The sequence below is a fragment of the Taudactylus pleione genome, unplaced genomic scaffold, assembly GCF_031769625.1.
Source record: "Taudactylus pleione unplaced genomic scaffold, aTauple2 ptg000216l, whole genome shotgun sequence".
In the NCBI taxonomy this organism is placed as follows: Eukaryota; Metazoa; Chordata; class Amphibia; order Anura; family Myobatrachidae; genus Taudactylus; species Taudactylus pleione.
The window spans coordinates 3,504,311-3,516,692 of NW_028284618.1; the positions used below are offsets into that span (position 1 = coordinate 3,504,311).

General features: G+C 42.0%; 1 protein-coding gene across 1 annotated transcript in view; it reads right to left on the reverse strand.

Moving 5' to 3' along the window:
* Window positions 1–12,382, reverse strand: part of LOC148517455 (macrophage mannose receptor 1-like) — a 241,604-nt gene that overhangs the window by 76,833 nt on the left and 152,389 nt on the right. Inside the window, exons 19-20 of the mRNA XM_088478643.1 lie at window positions 6,878–6,978; window positions 2,465–2,607 (exon numbers count right to left, since the gene is read on the reverse strand). Coding sequence (XP_088334769.1) covers window positions 2,465–2,607; window positions 6,878–6,978 — 244 coding nt within the window. The remainder of the gene's footprint in view (window positions 1–2,464; window positions 2,608–6,877; window positions 6,979–12,382) is intronic.

The following is a 12,382-nucleotide window of genomic DNA, read 5'->3' on the forward strand; positions in this document are numbered from 1 at the left end:
ATGTAGGTGGAGCCTGGGGGCAGCCCAGCATCTCGGAGAGTGCTAGGTATGACCCCATAGTGATGTGGACTGAATATTCTTCTAAACCTGACACATTTTAACCATGGTTTATATATTTGAACTGGTAAAAATATTAATACTGAGTCCAGAGTGGTTGGAGGGGCTCGGGTCAGCGATCACCTCCACCTGAATAATGTCCTTCTCTGCCCACTGCCGCTCACTTGGGTAGTGAGACAAAGGAGACTGCTGACACTGGACAGGAAGCTAATGCAATCGCAGCTGTGTTTTTGCACGGTACGCAGCTGCGAAAACATGTTATTATGAGGGGGGAATGCACTGCTAGATGAGCGGTATTGGGTGGAGGAGGGGCTGATGGCTTTATGAGTAAGGATGAGGATTTATAATTGCTTCTGTATGGAATATTGTAAAGATTGGCAGAGCTGAGAGGCACTAGAATAGTGGTGGCATAGAAAATGCAGCTTTACCCTGACATGGACTAAAATGGGGAGAAATGAGTGACAGAAGGCCCGGAATGGATAAAAGTTTTGGTAGCATCAAGGGTGGGTAGGGTCTAATCCTGATGTTGTGTAGCTATAAAAAAGGCCTTAGCAATACAAAATAATCAGTGAAAGAGAACAAATATAACCACACAGAGCCTACCCCCCTCCCCTTCCCCCAAGCCACACGGAGCATAATGCCTCCATCCCTGCCCATGAATACTCACCTGACCACCCGATTCCAGGAGAGCTGGTCTCGAGTCTCCTCATCAGTGTAACGGACGTGCTATGTCACCTGACACCGATGAGGGGACTTGGGAGCCGCTCTGTGCCATATGCAGTATAACACAGAGCAGTGGCAGCTTAGCCCCCATCCGGGAACAGGTGCCTCTGGACACCTGTTCTCGGCAGGGTCACCCTGACCCTGTGTGGGTAGGTGTGACCCTGTGCCCCATTATCCCCCCACTTAATCCGGCTCTGTAAACAGGATTCCTAAAAGCATGGCCGTAAACAGAAGTCTTGTGAGCCGGCACACTAGTGTTTCTGGGGGAACAGCAACAACAACCACCTTTTTGTCTAGTTGCACAGTCAGCTTTTAAATGAAATTTAGGTGCCACGGTCCCGTTTTGTGCTCCACTGAACCTCGGGGTAACTTACGTGGGTACCCTTGGTACCCGCCTGTCGCCAGGCCTGTCTGACAGACATTATTTGCAGTAACAATAATATATTCATATCAGCAAACTCAGCTTTAGGATGGTCATTCCATCCAAGTAAGAGACATTCTACAGATTGTATCAATGTGTATCTGCACATGGGCATTATTATACAGAGGCCGGTAACTGAATAAACTACAAATACCTACAAAGGGACACACTGCAAAATGAACTATTTGGAGTACACTAAGTGAAGAATTTGATGTATACATGCTAAGGAACAAAGGGCCTGATTCGGCAAGGATCGCAGTAGCTAATACGCATGCAATGGGCTGATTGTTTTGCACTGCGCTTGCATCACAGTGTGTGCACAAACCAGCCGCTGCGATTGGAACTGCGATCGCAGTGGCAACACAGACCCAATGCAGAGTAATTGACAGAAAGTGCCGTTTGTGGGTGGTAACATGGGGGTGGTTGGCCAAACGCAGGCGTGCCAGTGCGTTTCAACAGCTTTGCTGTGGCGTGCATAAATTATCCACTGCGATACCATATGCAGCCTGAGGCCTCATAACGTGCGCTGTAGTAAGCAATTCCTGAGTGAGGTCTCTGCCTTAACTGTGCGTATGGGTCCGATGTTACCGATTATTTTGCTATGGTGCAAAGTATACGGATGTGTGTAAGGGAAAGTGGGCGTCCTAATGGGAATCGGTATGTAATGCCCACCTTAGTGCCTAACCCTAACCTATCCCCTTTGGTGTCTAAACCTAACTCCCCCCTTCCTTCACCCAAAACCAACCTAACCCTCCCGGGGGAAGCCTAACCCTAATCTCCCCCCGGGGGTGCCTAATTCTAATCCCCCCTTCCCCTAGCCTAACCCCAACTCTCCCAGAGGGGTGCCTAACCCTAAGTCCCCCCAGAGGTTCCTAAAGCTAACCCTCCTCACCCCCTGCATCTAGTACCTAAGACACCCGGCTTACCTTCATTCAGTCTGCCGGGTGTCGGGATTTCCTTGTGGAGCTAATGATAGGTGTCGGGATTTCGACGCCTATCTTTAGTCCCATGTTGGGCTTTTAGTGTCGGGATTTCGGCGGCTGGGATAGCAGCCGGTGGTATCCTGACTACATCCCATCCTTATGTTAGAATGTGAATGTAATCATATGCATATAATTGCTGATATTAGCAGAATAGTGATCCATGCTGAATCAGGCCCAAACTACACACACTATTAAAATCATTAGTAAATACAGCCCCAAATGACTATATCCTATTACCTACATCACACAAAATAGTAATAGTAGTTATGAAGAAAGTTACCTGTTTTCCGAATGAAAGCCATTCTGATGGGCATCCGCCTTCTGGCACAGGGGCAGTTGGGGCAACTGTTACATTAATGGAACTGTTTTTCCTCTCACAGATAAATGCATTTGGATCACCACAGTTTATGTCATTCCAAAATCCTTTAATTGAAAATGGAGAAATGGGATATTAGTAAAGATGGATTAAACTATCTGCTTTGAGTAAAATAAAACTACTTCCATGTGAAAGCTGCATTGTGCTAGAAGCTGTTTAAGCATTTTATGTGTTAAGTAAGCTGAGGATTTTGTAAGAATCTGTGCAGTGGTAATCCCAATGTAGTGTACCTGAGGCGTTTTGCTGTGGAATAATTCACAATTTAGGGCCTGATTCGCACTCGGCCGCTGCGTGTAGATGCTAATCTGTGCATACTAAAACAGTGGTAGTTAACCGCGCTCTCCTTTCTGTGTATAAATAGTTGGTGATGATGATATTTCTAAGATAGTGCTGCCTGCAAGAGTTGTGTCTATTTCCAAAAGATACAAAGTATAGTTAGAAGATATGGGAGTGTTGCTGGCGCAAATAAATAGAAATTGTCCTTTTGTATGGTGATGAAATGTTCTGCAAATAATGTAACTGATATATGGTTGAAATCAAAGGGAGAATCTATATGATGACATATAAGTGTTTAATAAGAATTATGAACAAAAATAGAATAAAGCCGTAAAGTAAAATTACATATAAATAAAACACTCTAAAATCCTATTACAAGGGTGAATGCTTGATAATCGCTTTGATTATAACGTAATTGCATAAATACAGTTCAAAGGTAGGAACAAAATAAATAAATAGATAATGCTGAATGGTCAGCAGTAATTTTGACAGTTTGTATAAGAACTTTTCTTTTGTAGTTTGCAGTCGGTGATATTTCACAGAAATGATAATTCCATCAGGTATCACTTTACTCCTTGTAGGAATTATTCATTCGGTGACTGATTGGTATGTGCCTGCGCTGTGTCGTGATGATACTGTACATAGGCGTTTAGGCTCTTACCTTTAACCGGTGAGGCAGCCACCTGTGTGGGTAAATTCTCCGGCGTCTAAGCAAATGTTCCTATCGGCAAGTGTGCTGCCGCGGCTAATTGTCTGTGTTTCTCTGTCAGTAGGTGTGTTTGTGCGGCGTCCAGCAGCCCGTTTCTCAGCTGAGCTCAACGCCGGACGGGTCTCTAAGGGCAGATGGATTGAGGTGCTGTGTGCAGTTGTGTTCTGGCTCCAACGCGTTTCGATCTCCAATGGGCGGTGATCTTCATCAGGGCAAGTGATTGACTGTCCACTGCTGTGTCCTTTATAGGGATCTTCCTTTCCCTATTGGTTGGCTTGTTGTCAATCATTGATTCAGTGAATAGGTAGTGTTACAGAGTTGCTGGACTTCAAAGAATACACTTTATAATGTTACAAATATAATGCAATTCTTGGAAAGTCACTTTAAGTACTATGAATAGGAACTCGGTTTCAGATATGTGTTCAGTTAATGTGCGTTGAAACAATGAATTGCATCAATGTGTTGCAGATTTTAAAAAGAAAATGGAATGGATCGTTATTTATGTGAAAAAAAAATTAACTATTGTTTAAATCTGGTAAATTACATTAGAGATTAGGTCTCTAGTTAGTATCTCTAGTGTTCTTCAGTATTTACTGATCTATTAATGTTAATAATATAATTTATTAGCGATGTACAAAATTATATTATAAATGTTGCTAACAGGTGGTTTTAATTCTAAGCGATTAATTTATAATAAGGTCTTAAATTATTAAATTACTCTATTAGTAGTGTGAAATAATATTTGGATGTAACAATATATGGGTGATGTTATTTACAATGATTATGGGGGGATATATTTGATCATCATGTACTTGCAGAGAGGGACTCTCTTAAAACCACCTGTTAGCAACATTTAGAATATCATATAATTTTGTACATCGCTAATAAATTATTTTATTAACATTAATAGATCAGTAAATACTGAAGAACACTAGAGATATTAACTAGAGACCTAACCTCTAATGTAATTTACCAGATTTAAACAATAGTTAAAAATCTTTTTTTTTTCACATAAACAACGATCCATTCCATTTTCTTTTTAAAATCTGCAACACATTGATGTAATTCATTGTTTGAACGCACATTAACTGAACACATATCTGAAATAGAGTTCCAATTCATACCACTTAAAGTGACTATCCTAGAATTGCATTATATTTGTAACATTATAAAGTATATTCTTTGAAGTCTAGAACTTAACTGCATTGTATCAAAACAACTTGCCAGCAACTCTGTAACACTACCTATTCACTGAATCAATGATTGACAACAAGCCTAACCAATAGGGAAAGGAAGATCCCTATAAAGTACACAGCAGTGGACAGCCAATCACTTTGCCCTGATGAAGATCAACGCCCATTGGAGATCGAAACGCATTGGACCCAGAACACCACTGCACACAGCACCTTAATCCATCTGCCCTTAGAGACCCATCCGGCGGTGAGCTCAGCCGAGAAACGGGGCTGCCGGGTGCCGCACAAACACACCTACTGATGGAGAAACACAGATGATTAGCTGCGGCAGCACACTTGCCGATAGGAACATTTGCTTAGACACCGGAGAATTTACCCACACAGGCGGCCGCCTCACTGGTTAAAGGTAAGAGCCTAAACGCCTATGTACAGTATCATCACGACACAGCGCAGGCACATACCAATCAGTCACCAAATGAATAATTCCTACAAGGAGTAAAGTGAAACCTGATGGGGCTATCATTTCTGTGAAATATCACCGACTGCAAATTACAAAAGAAAAGTTCTTATACAAACTGTCAAAATTACTGCTGACCATTCAGCATTATCTATTTATTTATTTTGTTCCTACCTTTGAACTGTATTTATGCAAAAATGTTATAACCAAAGCGATTATCAAGCATTCACCCTTGTAATAGGATTTTAGAGTGTTTTATTTATATGTAATTTTACTTTACAGTTTTATTTTATTTTGTTCATAATTCTTATTAAACACTTATATATCATCATATACATTCTCCCTTCGATTTCAACCATATATCAGTTACATTATTTGCGGAACACTTTTCATCACCATTCAAAAGGACCATTTCTATTTATTTGCACCAGCAACACTCCCATATCTTCTAATCTGTGCATACTCAGCACAAGATGCAGACACCCAGCAATGTATAATGCCGCCCACCTCCCTTTACTCACAGCCTGAGTAGTCCGCAAGATAGCGGAAACATTGGTAACATCGTGAACCATCGGACTCATACGCAGAATAGTGGTTGAACTTACCCTCCCACAGACTTTGCTACATCTCCCGCATGCAGTGAGAGCTCAGGCTGCATAGGGTCTCACAATGGCTAATTTATGCACGCCTCTGCAATGGCATTGAAACGCACTGGCACACCTGCGTTCACACGACCACACCCTGTCACCGCCCACAAACGGCACTTCTTGTCAATCAAAGTTAGAGGGGTCTGTGTGCACGCTGCATCTGCTCTGCGTACCCTTTCCTGATTGCACTGATTGGTTCGTGCACGTGCAGTACGATCCATGCACAGTGCAAAACCATCGGCCGAGCGCGTGCTCACATTTGCGCTCCTTGCTGTATCAGGCCCTTAATCTGATGAAAGTGTTTTTTTTTCACAACAAAATGCATCAGGCAGGTTATTTGGGGACTACTGCTACACCAACAATTTTCAAAAGCTTGGGTAAAACATAAGTAACAGATGTTTTTGTGATAATAACCCAATGGGTAGCACAGTTGTGTTGTTGTTTTGTATTGTATTGTGGTTGCTTTCTTTTTTTTTACCATAGCAGGACATGTTTATGGTAAAAGGTAAAATATACAGAGAAACAGAGTCATCTTGGCAGAATAACACCCCAATTTTCCCTGATCATTTATAGCAAAAGGTGTAACTAAGTGCTACTTCTGTATTTGCTCCTTTATTGAGTCTTCATCATCTTAAGGAAGTTACTAGAGCAGTTGTTCTAAACCTTAACCAAGAAAGAGTAACTCACCTGTGCAAGATTAAATAAATTAAAAAAACATGACCTGTAGGTGGTACATGAGGATTAGCGTTAAAGATGAAAAGGGCTCGTCCACACAAATGGTTTATTGAGCTACACTAAAACAGAATTCAGCTTTAGAAAACCACCATAGAAATAATGCAGCAAAGCAAGCCATTCATTTGTTTGTCATACCACCTATAATGCACTCACAGATAGCAGAGATATAGATGGCTTGGACGAACCCACAAACATTTTTTAATATTAAATGTCATCAATATATCTACATCTCTGGAAAGGAACTATATATCTGTAAAGTAGCAAATATGTGTTTTATATATATGAATTTGCCATACACACCCAAGTCTCTATACATCACAACACAGTTCTCGTCATTATTCACAAAGTTGGGTTCATGATTTGCCCAGGCAAAAAAGTCCACAGGAGAATTGTCCATCCACCTAATGGGAAACAGATATTATGGTTCTTACACAATCTATAGGTTTTCACATATAAGTTTCCCCATATGTCAACTGTACATACCAAGGTATAGTTTGTGGCAGAGAGCAACATGGTGATGAAGAAGATGGCACAGCTGTGACCTCCGGGTTCCTACAGTAAAGTCTATTTGGGCAGAGAAGTGGAATTTGTATCCCAATGGTGCACTGGTAACTGCAGAGTAGGGTTGGCCACCGGAATTCAATGGTTTATAACCTCTCAAGTTTTTTTTTTATGATGGTGAGTGTTTTTCTACTGGATTCTTTGTAAACGATGGTTGCCACTATTGCTTACTTCCTTTTCCAATAGTTTCATCTGATCTTTCTAGGTTATTGAAGAATGCGCAAACTAACTTTTTAATCTACGCATGCAAACCAGTGCACCATTGATTGCTAAACCCTCGAATGGTTTCCAAACAATAGTTACATGCTATCATAAGGCTGGTAACAGTAAAATGTATCAATACAATGCCGCACTTCCGATGACTATCCCTGCTGCACAGATACCAGAATGTGTCACAGGCTCTCCTTATCTAACAAAGGTCTATGCAGAGATAGACGGAATTTCAGAGCCGCACAGAAGTGGCTATGCAGTTCCATCAGTCTAAAATGCTAATGTAGCAGGAGGTGTCTGTAGGAAATAGACAGCTCCTTGCTACATCCGTGACCCCAGTACTGTGAACGGGTTCGCAGCCTTTGGCCAGGCTGCAGTAGCTGAATTTTACTGCAGCCTGACCAGGTCCTGGCAGCTTGCGAGGCCAGGAAATCTGCGTCCACTGAAGCAGACCCTGGCCTCTTCCCTCCTGGCAAACAGGGGTGACACCCTCCTTTTTGGGGAATGCTGCCCAGGAATACCCTCCACTCAGGGGCGTATCTATAATGGGTGCAGGGTGTGCGGGGCACATGGGCCCCTAGGTCCAGGGGGCCCCCGCACTGCACACCCTGAACTCATAGTATTACTTACCTCTTTGGAGTCCCACGTCGGTGCAGGGGTCCGGTGCTGTAAAACTGACTTGAAAAATGGCTACCGCGGGCATTTTCCCGTCATTTGTGCATGCGCAGTACAGGGAAAATGGCCGCCATGGCCATTTTCCCGGTGACCTACGCATACTCTATAGACTCTGGGCGCACTCTAGTGCCCAGATTCTATAACTCTGGCTCCTGGATGCGCACAGCTCAGTGCACTGTTGGCCGCCAGACAGAGAGGAGGGGGCCCATGTGGGACACTGCACATGGGCCCCCTCCTCTCTAGAAATGCCCCTGCCCCCACTTTCCAAACACTGTGTTTGGGAGGCACAGGGAACAGACTCGCAGATGGAGGGCTGCATATGCACAGTACACATCATGTGCATGCACAGTCCTCTATCAATCGGAGATGTGCGCTAACCATCGGGTCAGTGAACATCTCTGAATCAGGCCCATAGTGTATAACTAACTTTTTTCCCGATGTTCCTCCTCAGCAGGTTGCAATGGGCCTGAGTCACAGGCAATGCCGATGGTCACATAGTTGAGCATTTTATTTTCTACTCTGCATGTGCAAATATCCATAAAAACTCCTACAGCGCATGCTTTGCACAGTGCGTATGCACAAAGGCGCTGTTGCGATTGAGTCACGCGGTTTTAGAAATGTGTTGGGTAAGTGCTGGGTGTTCCTAGGCGATTACTTTGAGGTGGCTACTAGAGAATGCATGGAGATGGCATGTCTTATGGGCGTGTCATGAGTGTGTTGGTGACAGTGGTTACGTACGCAGACACTCAATCGCTCACATACTATAGGAGGCTATACACAGACAAATAATCTGCACCTGCCATAGGGCTGATGCAAGTTTTGATACTTGGGGGTATATTTATCAAAGTTACATTTTTCATGTCTGGTGATCTTGAATTCGATTTTGATCAAAGATATTCTAAAGTCAAAATCGTATGTAAAATTAAATATAAAATCGAATCCCTTTCGAAAATCGAATATCATCTAAACATCTATATTTTTACACAGAAAAAAGAAAATTGCCCTCCAGCACACTGCAGATAAATCAAAAATACTTGAATCCTACATGATAATAGACATTCAGAGGTATTGGTTTACATACATTTGCAAATATATTAATAAGCGCTGGGCCATCGTCAAGGCTCCTCTATACCAGCGTCCCTAAAATTAAGGGGTTCACGTCCGAGAAGCAAGGCACCCCAAAAAATTCCAGCCAAGGACCACCCCCAGGGCATCACACGAAAAGGGGAAAAAAGGTGATAGTGAAGTGTTAAAGGATAGGTGTGTAAAGATAAATCAATAAGTGTTAATGAGATGTAAAAGAATTAATATGACATAAATAATACACAAACGCATAGAAAGTGAAAAAATATTCTATGTGAATTAAGTCATATAGAATATTTTTTCACTTTCTATGCGTTTGTGTATTATTTATGTCATTTTAATTCTTTTACATCTCATTAACACTTATTGATTTATCTTTACACACCTATCCTTTAACATTTCACTATCACCTTTTTTCCCCTTTTCGTGTGATGCCCTGGGGGTTGTCCTTGGCTGGAATTTTTTGGGGTGCCTTGCTTCTCGGACGTGAACCCCTTAATTTTAGGGACGCTGGTATAGAGGAGCCTTGACGATGGCCCAGCGCTTATTCATATATTTGCAAATGTATGTAAACCAATACCTCTGAATGTCTATTATCATGTAGGATTCAAGTATTTTTGATTTATCTGCAGTGTGCTGGAGGGCAATTTTCTTTTTTCTGTGTTCAATGTAAACCCCGCCCTTTACAAGCACCTGTAGTATATTAAGCTGATTGAGCAACTACCATATTTTTTGCTTATCTATATTTTTACATAGACCAACATAGGATCCCCTGATTTACTACTATTTGAATTGAAATTGAACACAACATCCCCAAAATAATAGACCTGCTTCATGCTGGCAATTCTACCATGGTTCACCTGTAAAATCCAGCACAAAATTGAAGACAATATTCCAAAAATAATAGACCTGCTTCATGCTGCTTATTTTAGCATGCTTCTTGGGTGTTAATTAAAAAACAAAAAGACATGGGGAGCCCCCCCACCCCCCCAAAAAAAGGTTAACTAGGACCGGGCTGTGTGAGCCGGTCCTGGTTGTAAAAATTTTGGGAAAAAAAGACGTAGGATCCCCCGTTTTTTCAACAACCAGCACCGGGCTCTTACTAGCAGGGCGTAATGCGACAGCAGGGGGACCTGCTTCACAGGGTTCCACTGCTAAAGCAATAAACATCCCACACTAGCCAGCCCAAGCTGGAGATTCCTGGGGAAGTGGGGGGCCCCCAATAAAGGGCCCCCTCCCTCTCCAGGTAACCCCAGACCAGGGATAAAGCTTGAGGCTATCTCCCACACTGGGTGGGGGGTGCAGGGTTGACAGGTGTATAATATAGAATAAAACTAAGTATTATGCATGGGGACTATAGGCCCAATAAACCCTCCCCTAAATGCTCGTACTTGGACAACCACAAGTACCAGCCTGCAGGGCATTAAGGGGCCACTGGTACATATCTTACCCCTGTACAGGAAATAATAAACAAAGACAGCACACACAACACCACTGAGAGAAATTTTATTACACACAGATGTGTCCACATACATCTCACTTCCTTGTGCGTTAAACAGCCCTTCCAGTCGTGCCAAACCATGGCGTGACTCAGGAGCGCAGAGAGTCATTTCATACAACTTTTTACCTTCATATGCATCTTATTTGCATTGCAAATAGGACATACAAGCAGCTTCTGCTGATTGAAATGATATTTGGCATGCCTATATTCTGTGTGCGACTGCGGCTGTATATGCATGCGAAACGCTATGTTACAGTGTCACAGTTGCTGTGTATTTCGCATGCAGGTACATCCTCAGTCGCACAAAGAATACATTCTGCGTGCGACTGCAGCTGTATCTCCATGCAAAATGCTACGTTACAGTCGCTGACGCTGTTACATAGTATTTCGCATTCAGGTACATCCGAAGTTGCACACAGAATATAGGCATGTCACATATAATTTTAATCAGCAGAAGCTGCTTGTGCGTAATATATGCATAATATTGTGAATAAGATGCATTTTTAGGGAAAAAGTCACACTAAAAGGCGCTCAGCACTACAGAGTCGCATGGCGCTCATGCGCTATGTTTAACACGACTTGTAGAACACTAAGGTAAGATGTATGTGGACACATCTGTACACTCACCGCATCCCTGGTGTTTGGACCTCTTGTCCAGTAGAATCCCACTGTATGGAAAAAAATAATAATAATTACCTTATCCTTGGCGCAGGTTGGTCCTCTTCTCCACTAGCATCAAGAGCATTTAAAAAAACAAACTGGCATCCTGAGCCATAACAGACACAGAAGAGCTTTATGTGTGTACAGTGACAGGACACATGAGGTTTCCTGGAGTTGTACGGCCGCCAGCCGATCAGCGGCCACTACTATAGTAACTGGTCGCTGATTGACAGCCTGACTACTCACAGCCAATCAACAGCCAGGCCACTGATTGGCTAACAGACACAAGAACCATGCTATAATAAGCAACATGAAGCAAGTCTATTATTTGCGGATGTTGTGTTCAATTTTGTGTTTGATTTTACAGGTGATTTTATGTTCAATTTTGAAACTGACATCCAAAACCGAAAAATAAATCACTAGTCAAAATCAAACAATATTGAATTCGATTTTGAAATAGAACTCAAAATTTCATTTTTGTAAATGTGGGATGTTGACAGTGATATATACATTCGATATGACTCGAGTTAAATCGAGCATAAAATTGAATACAAAATGATACTTTGTAAACATACCCCTTGGTTTTCACTTTCCAGACATCATTTTATTTTTTATTTTTTTATTATTTATGTATATTTTATATTATTTAGTTCCACTACGCATGTGCATATCCTCGGTGAATCAGTCAGTTATTGCAGTATTGCTCAGCGGCCCTGGCAATATTTTATTGCCGTATTTTGAAATATAGGCAACTAAATTTTAATTAACTAATGCTCACTGCTTTCACTATAAGCTATTTTCATACAGATTACGGACCCTATACAGTTATGGGTATATTTACTGAAGGACGATTTTAATAGATTAAAAATCTATGAAAATCAATCAAATTCGATCAACATCGATGTTGTGTTTCTGAAGCTAAATCACACATTTAAAGATGTGTCCGTCATACATGTAGCCTCAATACGCTACGCAGCGCAACTTGCCTGACATCAATGAGCCGCCAGATCCAGTGCAACTCTGCAAGCGTTGGGTGTATTTATTTACATCCAAGTCACAATGATATGCGACACTTGAACAGTCTCACAGGACCAGGTGCTTCAATAGGATTCGTT